Source organism: Vombatus ursinus, unplaced genomic scaffold (genome assembly GCF_900497805.2).
Source record: "Vombatus ursinus unplaced genomic scaffold, bare-nosed wombat genome assembly UNPS02014798.1, whole genome shotgun sequence".
NCBI classification, from domain to species: Eukaryota; Metazoa; Chordata; class Mammalia; order Diprotodontia; family Vombatidae; genus Vombatus; species Vombatus ursinus.
In genome coordinates, this window is record NW_020954576.1 from 64,583,178 (window position 1) to 64,610,416 (window position 27,239).

General features: G+C 36.0%; 1 protein-coding gene across 2 annotated transcripts; it reads right to left on the minus strand.

The window, feature by feature from the left end:
• Window positions 1-1,822: 1,822 nt before the first annotated feature.
• LOC114049546 (RNA-binding protein 34-like) lies at window positions 1,823-18,465 on the minus strand. Of its 2 annotated transcripts, none has more exons than XM_027870792.1 (11): window positions 18,371-18,465; window positions 16,983-17,154; window positions 16,091-16,233; window positions 11,899-12,151; window positions 10,943-11,002; window positions 7,908-7,951; window positions 3,762-3,845; window positions 3,571-3,634; window positions 3,256-3,295; window positions 2,889-3,007; window positions 1,823-2,175 (listed from the first exon to the last, which is right to left on the minus strand). In XM_027870792.1, the coding sequence occupies exons 1-11, from the start codon at window positions 18,421-18,423 to the stop codon at window positions 1,888-1,890; spliced, it is 1,320 nt and encodes a 439-aa protein (XP_027726593.1). In that variant the 5' UTR covers window positions 18,424-18,465; the 3' UTR covers window positions 1,823-1,887. The 2 variants fall into 2 exon arrangements, with proteins under 2 accessions (XP_027726593.1, XP_027726592.1); XM_027870791.1 differs by having other exon boundaries at window positions 16,983-17,157.
• Between the last annotated feature and the right edge of the window lie 8,774 nt (window positions 18,466-27,239).

The following is a 27,239-nucleotide window of genomic DNA, read 5'->3' on the forward strand; positions in this document are numbered from 1 at the left end:
ATATCTTCCCATTCAATCAATATAGGGTTATGAGGAAAGCATTTTGTATCCTTTAAAGCAAGCACTATGGAAATGAAGTTGATATTATTCAGTAGATCATAGCTCTGATAATTGCCTCTTCCTCTGTGGAAGTAAGAAAATTGTTCTCCCTTTCGAAGGTTGTGTGTTGTATAGGGATTCTTCATTACTCTAATTCATCCACTTGTTGACTTCTAAGTGCAGAGACTCTCATGCACATCTTAAGATGTCTAATCATCCTATCCATGGCAAACTCTCATAGGACGATAGATTTAGAGCTCAAAGGAACCTTAGAGGTCAAGTCCTTTTTACAGATGATGAAACTGAAGCCCAAAGAGGTTAAGTAACTTAATCAGTGTCATAAAGTGCTTTGGTAAGGATCTGAACCCAGATCTTTCTGACTCCCAAGTCCAGAGCTCATTTACCATACCATGCTGCTGCACCACTACAAATGCTGTACCATGATTGTATACAAACATATCTACTACCAAAAGTATCACAAAATCTGTGTTGAAGTACACCTGAGGCCACACCTGAACAAGGATCCCTTCTATAATGGTCAACAATTGCTAACATTTACATAGGGCTTATTATGTGCCAAGCACTGTGCTAAGCATTTTACATTTATCTCATTTGAAATATTATCTCAAGTTCTTTTACTTTGGCTTCTATCTAGCTGGTTACAACTTAGTGATCAAAGAGTTTTTGGTTCCACTTAAAGGTCAGCAACCGTACAGGACTCAAGATCTGTCATCAAAGGGAATACAGCAAACTGGTGTGGCATTTTTAAAAGTTGCCATGCAATACTTTTTATAATATAAATTAACTGCTACTGTGCATGTTATCATGAAGAAAACACTAGACAAGAAGATCTGGCTTTGAATCCTGACTCAGCTTGAAACCAACTCACTAGCTGTGTGATTATGAGTAAGCCAGAAACTCAGATTTTAACATCAATTTCCTCATTCATGATGATGGTCATAAATGCATTTCTGCTTCACATGATTGTTACAAGAAAAAGGAATGCGGATAGTTATGTTTTTTAATGAGTAAATATTGTGTTAAGAAAGTCACTTAACCCATAAGCATGTGATTTCAAAAGGTTTGTGGTTTTCAAAAGATTTGTGGTATTCTAAAGTATGATTTTTATTAAACTCGACAAATTTTCCCCATAGGAACCATCTCTAATATTAGCTAATCAACCAGCATTTATATAGTGCCAATCACTGTGGTAACTATAACATTTGCTTTTTAGCCAATTTCAATAATATTCTATTATTGTTTTTAATGAATAAGAAAGTACAATTTCTAATATTTGGGTTATTAAACATTAGCTAGCTCATTTTTCAAGGTCATCCAAATCAAGTGTCTCCTATGCAGAACATATGAGTGGCTACAGGATTAGAATAACAGTTCTAGAGTCAGAAAGATCACAACTTCTGACATATACTAGCTGTGTGAGTATGCTAAGTAACTGAAACCTCCAGGCCCCCCAGGGAACATTTTAAGACTTTTGAAGTTTCAGGAATTGCCAATCCCTATCAGTTGTGAAAGTGTCTACTTTGGGGAGCTCCCTACACAAATAAAATAACAGATGCATGTCAAAAAAAATATGTAGAACATTATGCTGGAAAGAACACTGAAAAAGCAAGCAACTAGAAAAATATCACTTAACATGATAGAAATAAATGCTATATTCAATCACAGCCCTTCCTTTTGAGGAGCTAACTCTATGTTAAATATTAAAATATTCTGCTTGTTGTCCAGATGTCCATACCTTATTTATAAATGAACAGTTCTCGAATTCATTAAATAAAACACAATTTTATTAGCAAATTATCCAACAAGTAAAAAAGTCTCAGACTGACTCTATTTGTGTTTTTCCATTTGCTTTTTAATTTTTCCACTTTTCTGCCATTTCTTTTTCTTTTTCAAGGGATTAGCTTTTTCTCCAGCAAATGTATTTTCGGAATGCTGTCCTGTGTTTTTAGGAGGAAAATTAAGTTTGTGCTTAAATTTGGTGGAATTCTCCAAAACTCTGCCTGTAGTATGTGATGGTTTAATCTTTTCATTATTAACATAACGCTTGACCCGTAGTTTTCTTCCCATTAATTCAGAGTTGTTTAATCTCAAAGCAAGTTGTACAGCATCAGTATTCTGAGGAAATAATTCAAAGATTAATTACTACCAAACAAGATTTCATGCTAAACTATACTTGTGCACAGAAACCAAATAAATAATTTTAATGTATTAGAGCAGTTACTTTTCATTTGTAAGGCCACAGAATCCTTTAGTTTGTTTTTTCTGGCCACCCCTAAAATCCCACCCCATAGATGCAGCAGGAGGAGAATCTAAAAATAACAAGGCAGACACCAAAGTGTCTAGAAGAATACTATAATGGTTGTGTGGCCTTAAGTCACCAGGCTTCAGTTTGCTCTATAAAATAAGGGACAGTTGTGTTACAATGCCTTCCAAGTCCCTTCCAGTTCTGTAATCTTCTGATACAGTGTAGTTGTAGATCACCTATTTTGTTTGAAGCCCAAAGCTTACTTATAATATAAGCCAATACAAAGTTGTATTTCCAGTTTTCAAAATGGAAAACTGAGCCATAAATTCACACTTTTTAAAATTTTAAAACATGATAAAAATAAGTATTGTCAGAGGTAGACTTATTAAACATTACTAGGAAATTTTTTTGTCAGAAAAGTATTTGTTGTATTGGTCCTTGTTATAATGGGGTTTGAACTGTATTATTTTTTCCTAATACAGAATTTGAGAATGGAGATTTAACAATATAAGGCTGAGCACTAACTCAGTATTATTTTCTTTTAGCTAATCTTCAAATATCTTTAACGCATTAATCTTCATACCTCAAAGAGCACATAGCCACACCCTTTGCCAACACCAGTAACTTTGTTTCTCACAATTTTTACTGCTAAAACGCTTCCACAGTCAGAGAAGTGCTCTTGAATAGCAGCCTCTTCAATTTCTGCAAGCAAATTCAATGAAACAGGTTAAGAATTTATTACATTAAAAAAAATTTTTCAAAGGATATCTAAAACAAATTTATTTTAGTACATTTTCCTATAAGTTAACATTTTTTCATTATAAGTCAATTTTAAATCAGAAATTTAGTCAATATTTATTTTAAAAAACCTAATTTTTATTTTAATTTTATTCTTAATTATTCTAAAGATAGAATGTTTACTTGAACAGTTGTAAAAAAAAAAAACTTACTGTAAGGGAGGTTCCCCACAAACACTGATCTCTTGCCCCTCTGAAACAAAAATTTGAGTTTAATATGGTAATGAGGGGAAAAATATAAAAGCCAGAAATAAAATCAAGGGAGATATCTATATAACCAGGACTAGTACTGAATGATAAAGTTCTGCTCATGTAACTAGAAAGCACTTCTAGCACCACTACAACTCTGTAATGGAGACCAACGTCAAGACAAAATACCTGTGTCATTTTGTGCCTTCCTCTAAATGTCACTTTTAAAAAGTATGTTAAATAGAATTCAGCAATTTTAAAAATACAATCTTAACTTACCAAAGGAGTGTCAGATATAAGTTCAACTCTGATGGGAAATCCGTCTGCAATCAGAGCACCATTTCTATTAAAGATGTGAGAAAGATGGTTATGAAAAAGAAATGAAGAACAAATGACAAAGATTGTCTAAGAATGACAAAAGAAAAAACAAGATTTTACTTCAGAGGTAACAGATCAAAAGATAAAATTACCTTTTCAAGGCCTTTTCAGCAGCACTCTCTTCCTTAAAAACAACATAACCATTAATACTCTTCTGTTCAGGATGAACTTCACGTCTTTAAAAAAAAAAAGTGATTATGGAATTTTTTTTTTACTTTGTAAAATACAAATACATGTACATGCTCCTATTCCTTACCCTTGGTCAACACTCAATAAACAACTATTCCCAAAATAAATTGTTTCTTTATATAAATATGTAAAAATGAATACAAAGAGACTATTCAAATTGTGGGACAACTTGTGGGACAATAATTTAAACAGATAACCTGTCCTTACAAATAGCTACTGTACCAGAAAACTGGTAAATTGTATCTGTGACTCTCGTCTATGGGAGAGTTCCAGGACATTGGAATTTAAAATTGGTGAGATTCACTTCTACACCTGGTAAGGTGGACAGATTTGTAATAAAAGCCTAGAATAACAACAGGTATGACATTTAAGCAAATTAAGTTGAAAACAATTGCTGGACCTGACTGAATACAAAGAAGAAATCTGTAACAGAGGTGACAAGATTTCAAGGCATTCCAAGATCAATTTTCATTGAGAAGAATCTAAGGAATGAAAAAATAAAAAAGCACCTATCATGTGACAGTGTTAGGCACTAAGGATACAAATGCAAATAAGAATTAGTTCCTGGCTTCCAGAAGCTTACAATATTCTAATAGAAAATGACAACATGGATAGGGGAGCAATGGCCAGAGAAGAGTTTGTGGTACTCAAGTCATAGGGAAATGCAATAGTGGAGCCAAAAGGTAATTGATTCTTATGTCCTTCCCTGTATCAGGGGTAATATTGATGTGATTACAGTCTCCAGAGTGTTAGGAAGGGAGGGTGGGGAGAGAGAAGAGGCAGAGGTGGCACAATGCCCAGACAGGCCCTGGTTTCCTAGTGGATGACTGGATGGTATATGAAGCATGGCCAAGGACTGGCTAGATATAGAATATGAGTTGAATTCTATTTCAATAGAATAGAAAAGATTAAAGACAGTGCTTCTACAAAAAAAAAAAGCTGGAAGGAGGGAGACACAAAAGAAGACATCATCAACTACTAACTCAAATATGTCTGTATTCTCATCACTATAAATTTTTTCTACGATTGTTGTCTATTGAAAGGTAGCCTTGATGAAAACATAAATGGGACCAGACAGCCTTTCTTTCACAGATGATTTTCTATATCACACCCCAGCTTTACACTCAGAACCAAGAATAAAGAATTTAACACTTCACTATGTCAATTGCTTATTGATTTTTAAAAAGCTCTTTATCTTATAGAATCATGGCTCTCCTCAAGTGTCTGCCATATAAAAATATGACTATAGAGATAATTTTGTTAAATGATCCATTTCACTTAAACATGAAAACAAGCAAATAAGCTCTTATTCACAAATGACATTGTATTAATTTCACCATACCCCAGTACAGTGAAAAATCCTTAATAAAACCCATAGCAATACAAGAGATTAGTCTAGCCATGCACACTGAATGAAAAATGCAACACCCAGATGAATGTATTAGTCAATTAATATTTATTAAGCACCTAATATGTGCCAGACACTGTGTTAAGTGCTAGATATAGCTTTAAAGGTAGCCTGTTGAATTAAGTGAACAATAAGAATATAATGGATGAACATTACAGCTGGACAATGAGCCAGATCAAATTGGGGGAAGTGCTTTTACCATGCTGCAATAGTCATCAAAACAATATGGTGCTCATCCAAAAACAGAGAAGATCAGTGGGACAGACTAGACAAACAAAATCTAGAATCAAATATGCAACTATACCCTAGTGTATATGTGGGCCTCCCTAAAAGAAATGCTTGGAAAACTAAAAAAATTAGAAAGAAAATAGACTTAGACATGCAGCTTACACTACAATAAACTCCAAAAGGACACATGACCCAAGTGTAACAAATTGCATTGTAAAGAAATTAGGGAACTGATGGTAATACATTTCAGATCCATGGCTAGGGAAAAATTCTAAATTAAAATTCTAATTAAAATTAAATTTAAAATTCTAAACCAATAGAGACCATAAAAGACAAAATAGTTTCAATCCAAAAAAAAAAAAAAAGGCTTTTGTACAAACTAAATCAATAGCTGGAATAAAGAGAAGTTGAAGAAAGGGGGAAAAAATCTTTTTAAGTCTAACACATCTGATAAAAATCTGAATTTCATAGGATCTCAGAGGCCTTCTAGTTCATACTATATTGATGAAGGAAACTGGGGCTCAGGGAGGTTATAAGTGACTTGTCCAAGGACAGGGAACTCTCATCTAGATACTATCTAGCTTATCAATGTTATTCCTAAAATATAGCACTTAGAACTGAACCCAGTCTCCAAATGTGGTCAAATGAAAGCAGAGTAAAAGATGGCTACCACACCTTTACTCTTGGACTACAAGCCTTTCTTAATGTTGCCTATGCTTGTATTACCTTTTCTGGCTACCCTAGCACACTGCTTGAATTGTCATGTCTCTACAAGGCTGCATCTGTGAAGCTGATTTTTTAAAAGATCCAAGTGTAACACTTTACCCAAGTGTAAGACTTTACATATAATTGGCAGAATTAAAATGACAACTTGAAAAGCAATGAAAAGACAATAGGCACAAGCAAGCTATACCCTTGAATACTGATGATACGAGTGAAAAATGGGGTCAAAGACAAGAGGGATGGGTGGGTGGGCCAGTCAGTAAGCAAAAATGGAAGACAAGGCGGGGATCCCAAATGCTGCCCCAGTGCTTCCAAGGCAGTGAAAGAAATGAGGAGCCTCTCCAGCATGATGAAGGACTTAATAGGAACACAAGTAAGAAGGCACAGATGAGAAGGAATGGAGACATCTCTATAGCTAGTTACAGGGAACACAAATAAAATCATCAACTCACTAACAAGACAGAAAGCATCAACATTACAGAAGCAGAAATAACCTGTAACCAGAAGGCAGCACAGCTGCACTAAAGTACATTACCCTCAATAGTTCTCTGAGTCTAGTAACATATGGATCAAAGAGAAACAAGAGGCAAAATGTACTTAGCTTCCCACAACCCTCTGACAAATACTCACACAAATAGTTACTGTCTTGGAGCAGCCAAATTCTAAGTTTAAAGGGATAAACTTAAAGACCTCAAGAGTCTATCTGATCCAAGATACTTTTTCTTTACTTTTTTGGGGGGGGGGAGAGGAGGGAGTTGGTCTGTTTCCTTCACAGTGTGACTTACACAGAAATGTGTTTTGCATGACTGTACATGTATAACCTATGTCAGGCTGCTTTCTTTCCCAATGGGGGGGAGGAAGAGAGAATTTGGAACTCAAAATTTGAAAAGAGGAATATTAAAATTGTTTTTATGTGTAATTGGGGAAAAATATTAACTTAAAAAAAGAGTATCTGAATTGGCAGAATGTGACTATCACATTCAATAAAGGCAAACTATATTTCTAAGTTTATGACCTCTAAGTAAAAATGACAAGTCAGACAAAGAATTAAGAATAGACTTTCCTGAAGACAGCATGGGCTACTGTGGGGCCCCCCCATCCAAATCAACAAAACGATGAGCAATAAAGAAAAACACTTAAAAACAAGACAAAAACTATAGATCTCAGCAAAGATTAGTAAAGCTCTAAATTTCAGGTATATCATAGGTTAAATATACTTTCAAGGCTAGTTTGGAAACCTAATGAACTATGTGGTAAACACAGTTTCTCTGGGGGAAAAAAAGGGCTCAGAATTAAAAAAACAAACAACAACCTTGCCTAAGAAATTTATGGGATGTAACTCATTCATAAGGAAATGCAAATGATCACCTAAGTTTCTCTATCCGTAAAATGCAGATAATGATACCTGTAGGTATACCTTATAGGGTTACTATGAGGTTACTAATACCTTAGAGGGTTACTATGACACTAAAATACGATAATTATGAAAAATACTTCAAAAACTTTAAAGGATTTCAATAATAAATGTCATTATTACAACACAAGGAAATTAATCAAATATTACACAGCAATACACAAAAACTTAGGTAAAGCAACACATAAAAACTTAGGTAGTAACAACTTAAAATTTTAAAGAAAAGAGGGCAGAAAGGCTTTAACTTACAGACTTTTTCTTTAATAATTAACTTACTTTATTGCGGCAATCTTTTTGGATAAAGTGCTCTTCGCTGGAATCTTTAAAACAAAAAAAATGTTGAGTCTTAAAATATTTCTTCAATCTTAAATACAGGAAAGAAAGAAAATTTCAAACAAAGTCTACCCATTATCCTATATTAAAAAGCCAAAATATGAAATTTGTTACACTATAATTGAAGATATTCCTAGAGAAAAAAATAAAATGAGTAGCAAAAGTTTCAAATAATTTCATTAAAAAAAAAAAACAAAACCTTAAGCATGAAGCTGCCCTTATCATGGAGTTCATCTCTTAGGGATTTGTGGATTGTTTTATGCTATTTTAACAGGAATTTTATTGATGTCTTTTGTTTTTGCATTTACCTGCATTTCCCAATGTATCCCTCCCCTCAACCCAAAATTATGCCTTATAACAAAGCAAAAAGAGAAAAAAAAGGAATTCGGCAAAACTAACATATCAACCAAGTCTAAACTACAAATTTTTTTAATGACAGATAAAAATATTCCATAAGAAATTGGCAAAGTTGGTCTAAGGATAAGTAACATAAGAACTTATAACAGAAGTGTCTCCTCCACAAATACGAATGTACAACTGCGGCTCTGCGTAGGGACGAGCCTACAGAATTCCTGTATAGGAGAGTCTTTGGGCTCCTTCCTGACCTTGTATGACAGACACTTACTTGCCAAACATAAAATTTATAATTATTCTCAATTTTAGGTAGTAAATTAGATCTGCTTCTGCCAAATTATTTTGCAAACCAGAACTACTTAGAAGTGGCGAAACAATGTAAATGAAAACTGAAAAACATTGCTAATTTCAAGATAACTAAAGTGATCAATCTTGATTCCAAGGAAAACAGAAGACATACATTTCCCCCCTCAGTAGTAAGGTGGAGAGCTAAGGGTGTGGAATGATGTATATGCATTTTTGCTTGAGGTTTATTTACATTTTTCTTTGTTGTAAGGGAAGATTCATGGCAGAGGAAGTATACTGGGAAGTAATTCTGTTATTTTTAAAAGGCATAAATATTATTAACTGAAGGAGGAACTATTATTTACCCAAAAAACCCCAGAAAATTGGAAAACTTTATGAACATAATTATGAAACTGGAGAAGGAACTGAATGCTATTTATGAATTCATTCAAAAACACTTAGTGTCTTCTATATACAAAGCACTAAGTGCTCTATTTCAGACAGGAAATAAAATATACAGACACGAGCAGTTAGGGTGTAATCGATAGAGCACTGGGCTTGGAATTGAGAATACCCATCTTCATGAGTTCAAATCTAACCTCAGACACTTACTAGCTGTGTGACAATGGGCAAGTCATTTAACCCTGTTTGCTTCAGTTTCCTCATCTGTAAAATGAACTACAGAAGAAAATGGCAAACCATTCTAGTATTTTTGCGAAGAAAACTTCAAATGAGGTCACAGAGAACTGGACACGAGTGAAAAGTGGCTTAACAACATAATATTGTACAAAGCAGTATGTAATGAAATGCCACAGATTCATTCATTAAAAGACCCACATTTATTAAGCACTTTCTATAGGCAATGCATTTGCTAATTATGAATGAAGAGGAAGATAAAATTTCCACGTAGGAGAGGTTACCCTGCAAAAAGCTTCATGGAAGAAGTGGTATTTGGACTGTGCTTTAAAGAATAGGTAGGATTTCAAAACTTTAAAAAAGGAAAACAGTATCACAGGAGAAAAGAATGGCTTAAACAATGATGTGGAAGAAAACGAAGGTCACATTTGAGGAATGTTCAGGAGTCATGTTCACCAAATAAAAAAGATTTTTACAGTGAGTGATGATAGTGTAAGGGTTAGTTTAGGCTTGACTGTGAAGGGCCTTGAATCTCAGGCTCAGGAGTTCAGATCTTTTTTTTTTTTTTTAGCAAGGCAATCTGGGGTTAAGTGACTTGCCCAGGGTCACAGCTAGTGGGTGTTATGTGTCGGAGAGTGGATTTGAACTCAGGTCCTCCTGACTCCAGGGCTGGTGCCCTATCCACTGTGCCACCTAGCTGCCCCCAGATCTTCTTTAGAAGGCAGTGGGAAGCCAAAGAAGATTTTTTAAGAAAGGGAATGACATAATCAAAGGTGTACTTTAGGAAGATTAATTGCACAGTGGTATGCAGAACAGACTGGAGATGGGAAATAGGGAGACTAGTTAGAAGGCTCTTGCAACAGATTAGGCAAAGAGTAATGAGGATCTAAACTAAGGTGGTGGCAGGAAAGAAAGGGCATGATTCAAGAGACACTGTGATGACAGAATCAACAAGGTATTATATGGCTTGAGGGTAGGGATGAGTTAAATATAACTGAGGTTTGCAACCTGCATGACTGGTGGTATTAAAAGAAATAAGGAAGTCAAAAGGAGAAACCGGTTTGGAGAGAAAGGGGACAAGGGAAGATGGTGAGTTCAGTTTTAAACATGTTGCGTCTAAGGTGCTGGCAGGACACACTGGTAGAAACTATAAGCAAGCAGCTGGAAATGCAGAAGTGAGGAACTTCACAGAGGTCGAAGAAACAAAGATTTGTGAATCACTTCCAAGAGAGGAGTTGAATTTGTAGAAATACATAACATCTCTAAGACAGTGCAGACAGACTAAGGACAAAACCTTGAATAATTCTGACATTTAGGGTGAAAGCAAGAAAACAGTTATATGAAATTAAAAGTCTTAATTCTATTTATTCTTTCACTGAACACAAAATAGTATCCATTAATATTTCCTTGTCAATGGATGGCCAGTAGACAAGAGGTAACAGTTTCTGTCAAGTATAATGGTAGCCTTAATAATACAGCTAGCAATTTACTACAAAACGAAGACATTAACTTAGACAAAAACAAATAGATAGCAAATAGATAGTAATAACAAGTTAGGCCACTCAACATCATGGATTGGATTTGATGGACTGGATGGTCAATCCAGAAAGCATAAGTTTAGTAAACTTCCACTATACCAATCTTTATGGTAATAAGAGATTTATACATAATAAAACTATTATAGTATTTAAATGGGAACATACCAAAGAACGGAATCGTACACATTCTATTTGTCCATACTCTTTAAAAAATGACTTCAGTTCCTACAAATGAAACAAAACACTCAATTCTATTTTCACATTAAAAAATCAGTATGTAACACACATATGTAACCACAATATTTAGCCTACTATATATTAATCACTAATTTTCAAGCAAAGGAATAGTCAAAGGGCAAATGGTCCATCCACTCCAGCTACTGAATTTAGTTGGGAAACAAAAAAACCTTACCCATACTGTATGTGCAACCGTTAAACCTAATTCCAACTCTTGGCATTTGGAGTATATATTGTACTTCACAGCATCACTGTTCACCTGAACCATTATAATAATGGCCTTCTGGTTGGTCTTCCCTTTCTCAAGTTTCTCCCCACTCCAGTTCATCTCTACTCAGTTATCAAAACCATCTTCCTAAAACACAAGTCTGACCAAGTCAACCCTTCCACTCCACATAATAAACTCCAGTGACTTCCTCTACCCCTCAGTATTGAATATAAAATCAGTTTGGCTTTTAAGGCCCTTCATAACCTGGCTCTTCTTACATTTCCAGTCTTCTTACCCTATATTATCCTCTACATACTCTATGGTGTAGTGATACCAGCCTCCTTGCTGTTCCTTGGACAAGATACTTTATCTCTCAACCCTGCTTTTTTTGTTAGCTGTCCCCATGCCTGGAATACTCTCCTCTGCTTCACCTCTTGGTTTCTTTCAAGACTCAGCTAAAATCCCAACTTCTCCAGGAAACTTCTCCCTTTAAAACCAGTGCTTTCCCTCAAAGATTATCTTCAATTTATTTTGCATAGATCTTGTTTGTACATAGATATTGCAAGCTGTCCCTTCAATTAGAATGTGAACTCCTGAAGGGCAAGAGACTGTTTTTTGCCTTCAGATGTGATAAAATAAACTACTATAAATCTCTACAATCCATATATTCACTCACCTTTTTTTTACAGGTGACAGGTAAATTTCCCACAAATACAGTTCTCTTATTCTTTATTCTTTCCTCTGCCTCACTGACTTGAATCTTCTTTCTTTTATTTATTTCAAATGAATAATCTGAATTATCAAGTATTTTACCACCTGCTGTTTTGTCATTATTATTGGCTTGAGATATTTTCCTTTTCTTCATCTGTTTAGCTTGCATTTTTTCTTCTTCTTCCTCTTCAAGATCAGAAGATGCCAAAGCACTTTCTCTTTAAAAGACAAAACATACATAAGAATAATAGGAATACCAAACATAATGGTATGTCTAAAACAAGTTAAGAAATACCATTTTTCCAACTGAATATTTCAAAAAGTAGAAAAAAGCTAAATTTAACATGTGGCTAGTTTTCTTTAACAATATTCTTATTTCACTAAGTCTAAAAAATAAAGATATATTCTATTAAAAAAAAAGACAAAATGTCTAGCAAATTAGTTTCTTTTATACTTCCCATTTTAATAACAACAAGCTATGGTGTTTCCAGGCACTGCACACAAAGTTTTCAGTCTATAAATATACATGTATACTGAATACCACATTCACAATAGCCATGTTTCCCATCCGCAATTCTATTTCTTCCACAAACTTATATTAATGCAACCTATTAGAAATTTTAAATAGCAATCAAAATAAGAGAGAAAATATTTTAATAATTTCACTGTCATTATAATATATGAGATGAGAAATTAAATTCTTGTATCTATTAAGGACCTACTATGCGTAAGGCACTGTAGTAGGGATTCAACAAGGAAATAAGACCTAGCCCTTACCCTTAAAGAGTTCACAATCTAATATGGGAGATTTGACACGTACATAAGTATCCACTATAAATCAGGTTATGTTAAGTGTAAATAAGAGGTCCAAGTCTTATGAGAAACTTGAAGAAGGAGGGGTAACTTCAGCTGCCATTATTGATGACTTCACAGAGAAGGCAGAAATGACGATGAGTCCACTCCAGAAATTCAGGACCGAATAAATAAAGAAAAGAAGTAAGGAAGAAGGGAAGTAAAAAAGAGGAACAACAAGTAGACTTTAGTTTGAGTAAATTATAGAATATATGAAAGAGAGCAGTGTGAGGAGGATCAAAAGACAATTTACAAAATTAACAGAAAACCTTACTTTTCCATGTCTTGATGTTCAAAGACAGAGCCTCAGTCTACCCACAGTGCTACATTAACATAGTCTTTCCATGTGAATTTCAAAGTTTATAGTCTAACATCATATACTACTTCCAAATATCAAAAATATTAGCCTTTTATTAAGAATATTTCAATATTCTCTATAGTCCCATCTATTAAAATCTCATCTATCTCCTCCACCATATCTTCCTAGAAATCTCTGTCTAACCCTTTGCTGTCATCACTCCCTATCTTGTATGGTACCAAATTCTATCCCTAACCACAAAAGACAGTAGCCTTCAGAGAACAGGTGGCTAGGGGTCAGTTTTTGCAGGCATCTAGGTGGTAACAGTATTGCTGTGTACAATGTTCTCCTGATTCTCCTCAATTCGCTTTGCATCAGTTCACTTAATTCTTTCCAGGTTTTTCTAACACCACCTTGCTCCTCATTTCTTATAGCAGAATTGTACTCCATCACAATCATACAACAGAACTTGTTCAGCCATTCCCCAATTAATGGGCATCCCCTCAATTTCCAACTCTTTGCCACCACAAAAAGAGCTGCTCTAAATGTTTTTGTACATAAATGTCTTTTTTTTTTTTTAATCTCTTTGGAATACAGACCTAGTAGTGTTATTGCTGGGTCAAAGGGTATGCAGTTTTATAGCTCTTTAGGCATAGCTCTGAATTGCTCTCCAGAATGCTTGGATTACAATTCCAACAATGCATTAGTGTCTCAATTTTTCCATATCCTCTCCAACATCTGCTATTTTCCTTTTCTGTAATATTAGCCAACCTGATAGGTAAGGTGGGACTTTAGAGTTGTTTTAATTTTTATTTCTCTAATCAATAGTGATTGAGAGTATTTTTTCATATGACTATAGATAGCTTTGATTTCTTCTTTTGAAAACTGCCTGTTCACATCCTTTGACTATCAACTGGGGAATGACTCATATAATGACAAGCTTTTAAAAGTACCTGCTTGCGAGATTCCTACAAGTTTCATTTTCTACTCAATAAAAGGTAAGCTCTTCATGCATAAATAGATAGACAAACAAGATAGACAAATTTTTTTTTTTTTTTGGTGAGGCAACTGGGGTTAAGTTGAGTCACACAGCTAGTGAGTGTTATGTGTCTGAGGCTGGATTTGAACTCAGGTCCTCCCCACTGCATCATCTAGCTGCCCCTAGACAAATCATTATTAAGCACTTAATAAGTGCTAGGCACTGTGGGAAGGGCTGTATTCATTTTTTTCTTTGTATCTCTAGTATCTATCAGTATAGTATACAATAGACATTTAATAAATGCTGAATAGATGGAATGACAGGGACTGTCCCATTTTTTAATCTTTCCATCTTCACAGTCTGGCACAGTGCTGTGCACATAGTAGGCCTTTATTCAATCATTTAAGAAGCAGCAACCTACTCCATGCAGGCACTATAATAGGCTACAGGGGTACAAAGACAAAATAAAAAACTACCCTTAAGGAATCGACATTCTATTGAGGGAGCTTACATTTCACTTAATAAACGTTTACTGAATTCAGTATTCGTTTTATGGGTGAGTGCATGAGGGAGAAACTTTTAAAAATTAGCTAAATGATCACACTGCACCTGGTGAGCATTCTCCATGTCTCTTCTCTATTCACTCTCTCATTTAGTGACCTCATCAGCATTCACTCCCTCCAAACCCTCACCTCAGCATATGATTCATAGACTTACTGTGTATATAACTAACTCCAATCTCTCCTCTGAACTTTAAATCTCACATCACCAGTTTCTCATAGAACATTTCAAACAGGATGTCCCAAAGACTTCTCAAACTCTACATGTCCAAACCTCAACTTTTTTCCCTAAAACCTAGCCCTCTACCAAATACCCCTATTTTTATCAAAGGCACAACCTCTGTCACCTCAAAGTTACTTTAAACTCCTCATTCCACTATTTAATGAGTTGCCAAATCCTATAATTTCTACCTCCACAACATCTTATACACCTCTCTATTCCCAGAGCCACCATCTTGGTTCAGGCCCTCATCTACTTTTAAGACTATTATAATAGCCTCCTAATTAGTGTCCCTGCCTCTAGTCTCTTCCCACTCCAAACCAGCCTCCACAACTGCCAGAGTATTTTCCTTTGTCAAAAGATCTGACCATATAACTCTACTATTTGATAAATCCCAATGGGTCCATACTGCTTTGAGATAAAACATAAAACCTTGTCTTACTTTTTTTTAAAGCCATTCATAACCCAGGTACAGTCTAAATTTCCACATTTTATGGTCCAACCAAACTAATATTTTTCTTTATATATAGCATTCTACCTCTCATCTCTATGCCCTTGAACCAGCCATCTCCAATGCCTGGAATGTACCACTTCTTCACCTGTGCTTTTGAGAAGCCCTAACTTCCTTCATAGTACAGCTGAAGCACCATCTTCTAGACCAGGACTTCTTAAACTTTTTCTACTAGCTTTGGCCTGAGGGCATGGCATAGTGCCCCTGCTTGGCCTGAGGGCATGGCATAGTGCAAAGTGCACATGCTTTGTGTTCAGAATCAAGGCTGCAGTGAAGTTCCACACGTGGGCAAGCGCTGCCAGAAATACCTTGGATCCATTGTGTGTTTGATTTTGAATTAATTTTTGGTCATTGTGTGTTCAGAAACCTTTTACTGTTGCCAAATTTTTTGCAACTCACAGTTTAAGAAGCACTGTACCTAGACTACAACTTTCCTGATCCCTCCAACTATAATTCCCCCTCACCCAGTTTATATACTTTGCATTTATTCTATATGTACTCATAGAAGTACAAGTTGTCTCCCCAACAGAATGTAAGCTCCTTTGGAATAGGAACAGTTCCACTCTTTGGAATTTGGAATTGGAGCAGGAGGTTCAGTGGACAGAGCCCTGGCCTTGGAGTCTGGAAAACATACATACTAAGGAAAAAACAGGGTAGAAGCAAGAGTAACAATGCAGGCCTGAAAATTTCAGTTTTTAAAACAGCCATGAAAATATGCCTCGTGACATTGCACTGACCTGTTTGCCAACATTTTATCTGCATCAGAGAGATCCTTTTTCACTATAATTCTCTTTGCAGGCATTTGTTCAATAGCGGCACAAGTTCTTTGACTGTGGGATGCAATCTCATCTTCATTATGCTTTCTCTTCTTGCTGTTAGCCTTTAAAAGAAAATAAGTTATATTTAAGAGTTTTTACTCAGCACAAATACCAACTTATGCAAAATCCTCCTCTTTTCCTCTCTTCCCACCTTTCCTTCTTCAATTGGTAGAACCTTCCACTCTAAAATTACTTTCCATTTACTTTGCATGTATCTTGTATACACCTAAATATTAACACATCTCCCGTCTAAGTTCCTTAGTCGTCAAAGTTTGTTTTTACCTTTCTTTATGTCCTCAGCATTTAGCACAGTGCCTGGCACATAATAAATGCTTATTGATTGACACATGATGATATACTAGATTTGGAGTCGGGAGACCAGCTGTTTCTTACTATCCTTATGACCTTGGGATAGGCACCTCATCTTTCTGGGTTTCACTTTTCTCATTGTAAAATAAGGGGGATGGATTAGATGATTTCTGAGATTCCTTCTAACTATAAACAAGGATCTTATGAGTTCCCTATGAAACTAAACACAGGGTATAGCTTAATGGATAGAGCTGGCTTCCTACTGGCTTTCTGGATAAAGAGTAGACCTTCTTAGTAGGAAAGATCTGAATTCAAATGTAGTTTCTGACCTAGGGCAGTCACTCTGTCTCAAAGTACCCTCAAGAAATCCTCTAAGACTATGAACTGCAATGCAGTTCCTATGAATATATATTCATAGAGGAAATTCACTATACCAATGAAATTAAATTTCAGCCAGGAGAAAAAAGTGTTTAGTAAGGCACCAGATCACTGTCTGACTTACTTCTCCAGCAGCCACATAGACAGGCTGCTGCACTTCTGTAGCTGAGGAGCTGAAGAGTGATGCCAGGTGGCTCTTGCCAGTCTTGAAGGGCTTGTTCTGAAACAGGCTGCTGGCCACTTGTCCAACCTGATACTCTCCAGATGAGGAGCTGCCCATTCTATCTTCCATTGCTCTGCTAGAAGGAAATAAAAGCAGGTATCTTTATAGCACTTTATTTGCAAAGTGCTTTTCATATATTTTATTTGCTCCCCATAACAGCCCTTTGAAGTAGATGCTATTGTTATTCCCATTTTATATGTGAGGAAACTGAGGCTAAGAGAGTTTAAATGACTTAACCGGGGTAACAGACAATTATTGCTCTCCCCTCCCCCCCCCTTTTTTGGCCTTTCGCAGTATATCCAGCACTTAGTACAGTGCTTGGTACATAACAAGTGCTTAATAAATGCTTGTTAACTGACTGACTATCAGAGAAGGGACTTAAACCCAGGGCTTCCTTACTTCAAGTCCAACTATTTATTCACTGTGCCCCTGTTTATATACAGCTTTAAGATTTGTACAACTGTACACACATATTTACACATACACATATATAGATGATATAGATCTATCTATATATCTCTATCTCTGCTGAGATAGAAGAGAGCCATCTCTGGGGCATTTGGGTGGTGTGGTGGATGGAGTGCTGAGTCAGGAGTCAGGAAGACCTGAATTCAAATCCGACCTCAGACACTTACTAGCAGTTTGATAATGGGCAAGTTACTTAACCCTGTTTGCCTCAGCTTCCTCATCTGTAAAATGAGCTGAAGGAAATGGCAAACCACTCCAATATCTTTGCCAAGAAAATCCCAAATGGGGTCACGAAGAGAAGAGTGAACAAGAGGTATAGAGGGGTGTGCGTGTGCGTGTATGTGGATATAAGTATGTAAATGTGTATATACACACACACACACATATATAAATAAATTTGATCCTCACAACAGTCCTGTGACGTAAATACTGTAATTATCCCTGTTTTACAGGTAAGGAAAAGGAGGCTAAGTGACTTCCCCTGGGTCAGAAGCAGACCTTGAACCCAGGTCTTCCCTTCTCCAAGTCCTGTGCTCTCTACACCACGCCACTCAACCGCCCAGGAGGGGCGGAAGGCTCGAGATGCTGCGCTCCTGGGAGCGAGGCAGGGGTCGCAGACACGACTTCTGAGGGCACGTCTGCTCACCCCAGGGGGAGGGGCCGCCTGAGCTCCAGAGCAGATCACGGACCTAGGGGACCGGAGGGACGGCGAGGTCTCCTCCTTCCGGCCTCTACACAGACTCGGGGGTGGAGGAGGGGAGGGAGGGGACGGAGAGGAGGGAGCCCCCGGCACGCGTCCGCGGCCTACGCACGTTCCTCACCTGTCTCCGGTCCGCTTCTTTTTCTTCCGTTTAATCTTCCCTTCCGCAGCCATCTCTGCTGTAAGGCTGCGCTGCCGCTGGATGTGGGCCACGTGATCCTGTCACCTTCTGGGGCTCTGACGCCACTTCCGCACGGCCGGCCCGCCCTTCGCTCTCTCTCTGTCTCTCCGTCTCTCTGTCTCTGTCTCTGTCTCTGTCTCTGTCTCTGTCTCTCTCTCTCTCTCCATCCTGCTTAAATCTAGTCTTTTTTCTGAGGTTGTTGATAGCTTCATAATCCTCGCTCCATAATTATAGTGAATAATGCCAGAGCTTAGGGAGCTGAAAAAATGGACCGAGCTCCTCTTTTCAATTTGGTGCATATGGAATATTGCCTATACTGTTCTAGAGGCGGGGAACTGTAGATACGGAGTGTTGAATGTACTTTCAAACACGATCCGTGTGTCCTTAATTTTGCTGATCTGCTTTTTTATTTTTAAATCTTTTAGAAGGGATGGCTCCCTGATTAGGGGGGTGGGGAAAGAATACATTCAGAAATAAATGAGATGTAGAAACAAAAGGCATTCATTAATAGATAACTTTTAAGGCGATATTCAGAAAAGAGGCAGGTGACAATCTTAGCACACCCCTTCTCAAAGAAATCCAGACACGGATAAGCCAGCGTCGCTGTTAAACCTGGGAACTGCATCCTTCCTCAGGAGCTTTAGAGGAAAAGCCTAGGATGTAAAAACGGTCAAATTAACAACCATTTATTAAATACCTACTATGTGCCAGATACTGTACTAAGATCTGGAATTATGAAAAAAAAGGCAAAAACATCTCCTACCCTCAAAGGAGCCCACAATCTAAGGGAGGAGACAACGTGCAAACAGGTTCCATTCAGGATAAATTAGAAATAATCTCAGAGGGAAGGCTACTAAGATTAAGGAGGATTTGGAAAGGCTTCTTAAAGAAGGGACGATTTGAGTGGAGATTGGAAGAAAGCCAAGGGGCCTGAGATGAGCAGGGAGAGAATTCCAGGCAAAGGGTATAGCCAAGCGAAAATGAACTGAGCTCAGAGGCAGAGTGTCTTGTGAGGAACAAAAAGGAGGCCAGTGCTATAGGCAACTAATGAGACTTATTTTTTACGAATCACTCCATTGTTTCTACTTTGTTATACCCAGCCCCACTCATTTCTGCCTAGCTTCTAACATCAGTCAACTGAAAACCATTGTCCAAAATTATCAATTATCTTAAAAAAAAAAAGGGTACGTTTTTTAAAATGTTACTTTTTATTTTACTTTTTTTGGTGAATTTACAACCATTTCTTTTCCTCTCCCCCTTCTCACACTTAAGAAACAAACAAACAAACAAACAAACAAACAAAACCAAACATTCACATAGTCAAGCACAGAAAATTTTCACATTGACCAAGTCCAAAAATCTGTCTCATTCTGTACTCTGAGTCCATCACCTGTCAGGAGGTAGGTACTATGTTTAATCCTGTACCTCTGGGATCCTGGACAGATTAATCAGAGTTCTAAGTTTTTACTAGAACTAAAGCATGATAGATTTTTCTGTAGCCCCTTATTTTAATTCTGTGTGAATCTTTATGTTTAAGGTGTGTTTCATGTCATATTGTTGGATTATGCTTTCTAAGCCATTTTGCTATTCTCTTCTGTTTTAATGGTGAGTTTATCACATTTACATTCACAGTTATGATTGTTTTTTCTTTTTATGCTCTTGTACTTCATATTCTCTGTTTCCTTCCCCCTTTTTATATAGAAGAGGATGCTGAGAGAGAAGGTGTGTGCTTGTCACCAATGTTCTAGGTTTGGCGAATTCTGTTTTTACTTCTCTGTTTCTCTTGTCTTTCTCTCCCCCAGAACCCAATCATAGGTTTTTTTTCTTTCATTTATTTTTTTAAAGCCCTTCTTTGCAATCTAACCCTCTGAGTTGGAGTTCGTTTTGCTTAGGATTAATCCTTCCCTTAATCTATTCTCTTGTTCTCATTTTTAACTTCTTCCCTTTCCCTCTTGTTTCCCTACTGAAAGAAAGCTATTTTTGTACCCACTTATGCATGTGTATTCTCTCCTTTGATCAGTTCAGATGAAGGTGAGGTTCAAGTGTTGCCCACTTTCCCCACCCTTCCTTGTTGTTTGTATAGGATTCATTATATTTCATGTAACTGCAAACACCAATTTATGTGATATTTCTCTACCTTTCTCCCTATCTGCCCCCAGGATATTTCTCTTTCCTTCCCTTTCTTTTAAGATAATCAAAATATTAAAAACAAAAACCTCCCAGGACCTCTAATTACCCTCTATGACCACTGATTATAGGATTTTGAGAGAATAAGTATCATCTTGTAGCATTTATTATATTTATATATATATATATTTATATCATCAAGTAGCATTTATTAAATACTTACTATGTGTCAGGCACTGTTCTAATACTATCTCATATTAAAATGTAAAGAGTTTATCTTTATTTAATGCCTTATGATTTTCACTCATGTTTAACTTTTAATGTTTCTCTTGACTCCTGTGTCTGTATTTCAAAGTTTCTATAAAGAAGCAGAATCAAGATGGCAGAGTGACAGCATTTTTTCCCAGTTCACCTAGCATACTTCTTCCACAACAACCTAGGAAATGCACCAGACTGAATTCTGATAAGAAAAAACAGGAAAAATTCACAGGAAAAATTCACAGTAAGTTATTTTTCCAGCCAAAGAACTCTAAGGAAGATAAAGAGGGAAAACATTAGGGCAGAGGATGACCAGGATGCACCATATAAGGAGTGGGGACTATTCCATTGGCCAGGAATGTAAGGAGATTGAGGCTGAACATCAAGGCTGGAAGCATCAAGGCATAAAAAGTTCCCAGGGGACCCCTGAAACAGAAAAGGGGTGCTGTCACAGTTCCAGGGTAGAGAGGAACAATCCCATAGGAGATGGGCTCTACCTGTAATTTTAAAAATCAAATAACAGCAGTAGAGGAAAAATGGGGAAATAAATAAGAGCTATGTGAGAAAGTTATGAAAAGAGGATTAAGGGCTTGGTAAGAAGAGTTACAAATAATTCTGAAGAAAATAATTCCTTTATGGCCAGATGGTAAAAGTGGTACAGAACCCCACTGAAGAGAATAACTCCTTAAAAATTAGAATTGGTCAAGTGGAAGCTAATGACTCTATGAGACATCAAGGAACAATAAAACAAAGTTTTAGAAAGATTGTAAAAATAGAAGAAATATGAAATATCCAAAGGCAAAACTACTGACCTCGGAAATAGACTGAAGAGATAATTTTAAAGTCGTTGTACTAACTTAAACCCATGAACCAAAAAAGAACTTTAACATCATATTTTAAGAAATTATACAGGAAAATTTCTCATATATCTTAGAACCAGAAGCCATAGTGGACACTGAATGAATCCACTGGTCACCTCAAAGAAATCCAAAAATAAAAACTCCCAGGAATATTATGGCCCAAATTCAAAACTCCCAGGCCAAGGAGAAAATACTGCAAGAAGGCAGAAAGAAAGACTTCTAGTACTATGGAGTCACAATCAAAGTCACATAAGATTAGGCAGCCACCAATTAAAAGACACAGAAGGCTTAGAATATGATATTCCAGAATGCAAAGGATCCAGGACTATAACAAAGAATAACCTACCAGCAAAACTGAGTATAATCTGACGGGGGAAAAAGGAATCTTTAATGAAATAGAAGACTTTCAAGCATTCCTGATGAGCAGACAAGTGCTGAAGAGAACATCTGATATTTAAACACAAGACTCCAGAGAAATAAAAAAAGGTAAGCATGAGTGAAAAATCATAAGAGACTAAACCAAGCTTAAACATTTTTATATGGAGAAGAGGATACATATCCCTCATAACTTTATCATCACCAGAGGCCTTAGAGGAAGTCTAAATAGAGGGCCTGGGTGTGATTCTATTATACTGGGATGATCTTAAAGGAAGAATGGAAGGATGGGAAAGAGGAATGCCTCCTGAGATGAGAGAAGGGAGAGGAGGAATAGGGTAAATTATCTCATGTAAATGGGGCACATAGCAAAAGTTTATATAGTGGAGAGGGTTGTGGAGGGCACCAGGCAACACTTGAACTTCACTCTAATCTGAACTAGTTCAAAGAGGGAAGAATAAACACATACACAAGCAGTTAGGTATAGAAATTTATCTTATCCAACAGGGAAGCAGGAGGGAAAGGGGTTAAGAAAAAGTGGTGTGAGGTAGAATAAGGAGGGTAGGATAAGGGAGGCAGCTGTCAGAAGCAACACAAACTCTCGAGGAGAGGACAAGGTAAAAAAGATAAGGATACATATAAGAGAATAGGATAGCAGCTAATACGTAGTCAGCAAACATACCTGTGAGTGTGAACGGGACTAACCCATAAAACAAGAGGACAACAGAATTATTTAGAAACCAGAATCTAACAATATGTTGTTTACTGGAAAGATACTTCAAACAGAAAGATATACAGAGTTAAAATAAGGGGCTGAAGCTGAATTTCTTATGGTACAATCAATAATTTCTTTAAAGATAATGACAAAAGGAAGAACACATCCAAATTTGTGGGATATAGCCAATGTAACATTTAGGGGAAAATGTTTATCTCTAAATGCCTACATCAATAAAAAACAGAAAAAGCAGTTCAACAAATTGGGTGTGCAATTAAAAGAACTAGAAAAACAGCAAATTTAAAACCTCCAATTAAATGCTAAAACAGAAGTCCTGAAAAATCAAAAGAGAGATTAACAAAAGGAAAGTAAATAAAAAAAAACCGCATTGAACTAATAAATAAAACTAGGGGTTGGCTTTTTGGGGAGAATAAAACAATAAAATAAACTACTGGCTAATTTGATTTTTAAAAACCCAAATTATTAGTATAAAAAATGAAAAAGGTCAATTCACAACCAATGAAGAAGAAATAAAAGCTATTATTAAAAGCTATTTTGTCTAAATTCCAACAAAACTGAAAAGCTAAATAAAATGGATGACTATTTAGCAAAAATAAGTTTTCCAGATTAACAGAACAGGGAATAGAATACTAAGTAACTTTATCTTAGAAAAAGAAATTGAACAAGCCATAAACAAGCCCTCTAAGAAAAAAATGCCAGGACCAGATATATTTACAAGTGACTTCTACCAAACATTTAAAGAACAATTAATTCTAATACTATATAAACTGTATGGAAAAATAGATAAAGAAGTCCTACCAAATTCCTTCTGTAACATAAATATGGTCTTGATACTTAAATGAGGAAGACTCAAAACAGAGAAAGAAAACTGTAGACCAATTTCCCCAATTAATATTGCTGAAAAAATTTTAAATAAAACACTAGCAAGGAAATAGATCAATCGATCGATCAGTTGAGCTCACAGTATACCACAAAGGTCATCCACTATGACCAGGTGGGATTTGTACAAGAAATGAAGGGCTGGTTCAATTTAGGAAAACTATAAGCATAATTGACCATATTAATAACAAAAACAACAAAAATCATGATTATTTCAATAGAAAACCTTTGTCAAACATACCATATGTATTCCTGCTTAAAAACAAACAAACAAACAAACAAACAACACTAGACAGCACAGAAATAAGTGAGACTTTCCTTAAAATGATTAGTATCTATCTAAAACCAAGAGCAAGTATTATCTCTAATGGGGATATGCTAGAAATCTTCCCAATAAGATCAATCGTGAAGCAAGGATGTCCACCATCACTGTTACTATTCAATACATATCAATAAGACAAGAAAAAAATTGAAGGAATTAGCATAGGTAATGTGCAAACAGAAGTATCACTTTTTTTGTAGATGATACGATATTTAATTAGAAAACACTAGAAAGTTAACTAAAAAAACTAATCAAAACAATGAACTTCAGCAAAGTGGCAGGTTATAAAATAAACCTACACAAATCATTAGTGTTTTTGCATATTACCAACAAAACCCAGCAGAAAGAAATTCCACTTAAAATAATTACAGAAAGTATAAAATGCTTGAGGAACAAAAATTCAAGAATATTAAGGAAATCAGTGAAAAAATCAGAAGGAAGGGGCCCAGCAATATAGATTTTAAACTATGGTATAAAGCTGTAATCATCAAAACTGGGAAAGAAATAAAGAAGTTGATCCATGAAACAGTTGAGGTAAACAACATACAGAAGTAAATGAGCACAATAACTTTGTGTTTGATAAGCCCAAGGATCCCAGCTATTAGAGCAAGAAGTCACTACTTGACAAAAACTATTGGGAAAACTAACAAACAGTCTGGCAGAAACTTAGAACTGACTAGCACCTCACACTGTATACCAAATTAAGTTCAAAATGGGTGCATGATTTAGACATAAAGTGTGATATCATAAGCAACTTTATGGAGCAGGGAAGAAATTGCCTATCAGATCTATGGAGAAGGGAAAAAAAATCATCACCAAACAAGGGATAGAGAAGTTCATAGGAGGTAAAATAGATAATTTTGATTCTATAAATTTTAAACATTTTTGCACAAACAAAATCAATACATCAAAAATTAGAAGAAAAGGGGGGGATGGGAGGAAAATCTTTGCACCAAGTTTCTCTGATAAAGATCTCATTTCTAAAATATGTAGGGAACTGAGCCAAATTTATAAGAATAAGAACCATTTCCCAAATGTTAAATGGTTAAAAGATAAGGATAGGTAGTTTTCAGAAGGAAAAAAAAAAGTCAAAGCTATCAATAGCCATATGAAAAATGCTCTAAGTCATTAATAAATAGAGAACTGAAAAATTGGAACAATTCTGAAGTATCACCTCACACCCATCAGATTGACTCAGATGACAAAAAGGGAAAATGACAAATACTGGAGGACATGGGAAAACAGATACACTAATGCACTGTTGGAGCTGTGAACTAGCCCAACCATTCTGGAAAGGAATTTGGAACTATACCCAAAAAACTATTAAACTTGGTATGTCCTTTGTATATCTAATATCCTGAAGAGATTAAAGAAAAAGGAAAAGCACCCACATATACAAAAATATTTATAGCAGCTCTTTTTGTGGTGGCAAAGAACTGTAAACTAAGGGCATGCCCTTTAGGCATTATCAGGGAATGGTTAAACAAATTGTGGTATATGAATATGATCGAATATGTTGTTTAGTCATTTCAGTCTGAGTCTTAGATACTGGAACAGTTTGCCATTTCCTTCTCTAACTCATTTTTCAGATGAGGAAACTGAGGCAAACAGGGTTAAGTGACTTGGCCAGGGTCACACAGCTAATAGGTTTCTGAGGCTAGATTTGAACTCAGGAAGATGAGTCTTCCTGGCTCCAGGGCCAGCACTCTATCCACCTCGCTATTTAGCTGCCCCCATATGATAGAATACTATTGTGCTATAAGAAATGATGAAGGGGATGTTTTCAGAACAACCTCAGACCTGTATGAACTGATGCAAAGAGAAGTGAGTAGAATGACAACAATATACACAGTAACAGCAATATTGTAGAGATCATTAACTTTGAAAGACTTACTGACTCTCATTAACACAATCACCCAAGTACTCATGATAGTTGTTTATAGTTGGTTGCGAGTGGTTATAGTGCTATAGTGGTTGCTAAATCATGTATCAGTTAGTCAATAAGCATGTGTTAAATGCCTGATATGTACAAGGCACTATGCTAAGTGTAGGGATACAAAGAATGGCAAAAAACAGTCCTTGCCCTTGAGGAGCTTACAATCCAGTGGTGGAGACAAGAAGCAAACAAATAAGTACAAACAAGCTATATACAGGACAAATAGGAAATAATTAACAGAGGAAAGTGCTAGAATTAAGAGGGATTAGGAAAGGCTTCCTGTAAAAGGTGGAATTCTAATTGGGATTTTAAGAAATGCAGAAGGCAGAGATGAAGAGGGAGAGCATTCCAGGCCTGAAGGACAGCCAGAGAAAATTCCTTGAGCTGAGAGATAAGAGTGTCTTTGTGAATCAGCCAGGAGGCCCTTGTCACTGTGTCAAAGACTATGGGGGGTTACGGAGGGGGAGAGATGTAAGGCACAAAAAGAATGGAGGGGGATGTTGCAGTGTTGATCCAATTGTAATTTGACCCTTGGTGCTTGAATTTTTGGATGCATGCTATATATACATACATATATACATATATACATATACATATATATGTATATGTGTATATATATATATATATATATATATTTTTTTACCTAAAATCCCCATTTTTAGACTATAATGTTTCTGGGAATTTTCAGTTTCTGGTTTGTTTGTTTGTTTTTTAAGGAGGTGACCAGTAGATTCTTACTATTTCTACTTTTCTACTTTTATCTTCTGTTTCCATGAAGTATAGACAGATTTCTTTTTATGATTTCTTTAAATATGTTGTCTAGGAAATTTTTTTTGGTCATAACTTTCAGATAATCCAATAATTCTTAAATTATCTCTTCTCAGTCTGTTTTCCAGCTCAATTGTTTTTGCTATGAGATATCTTACATTTTCTCCCATTATGTTCAGTCTTTTGACTTTGTTTTCATGTTTCTTGTTTATTATTTTCTATTTGTTCCATTCTAAGTTTCAGGAAATTTATTGTTTGGGTAAGATTTTATACCTTTTGTGCCAAGCTATTAATTCCTTTTCCAATTCTTTCTTCCACAGATCTCATTTTCCTTTCGTTTTTTTGTTTTTTTTTGCTTTAGTGCTTTTGTTTAATTTATTAAAAAAGGTTGAACTCTTTATTTAAAAAAAAATCTCTAGGTTCATTTCTTCAAGAAATTCTACTTGAATTTATACTTAAGCTGGTTTTTTTTTTCAAGACTTTGTTTGTAGATGTTTTAGAGTCATTTGCTCCTGGGTTTGTGCTTTGAGCATCCCTTTGTCATAATA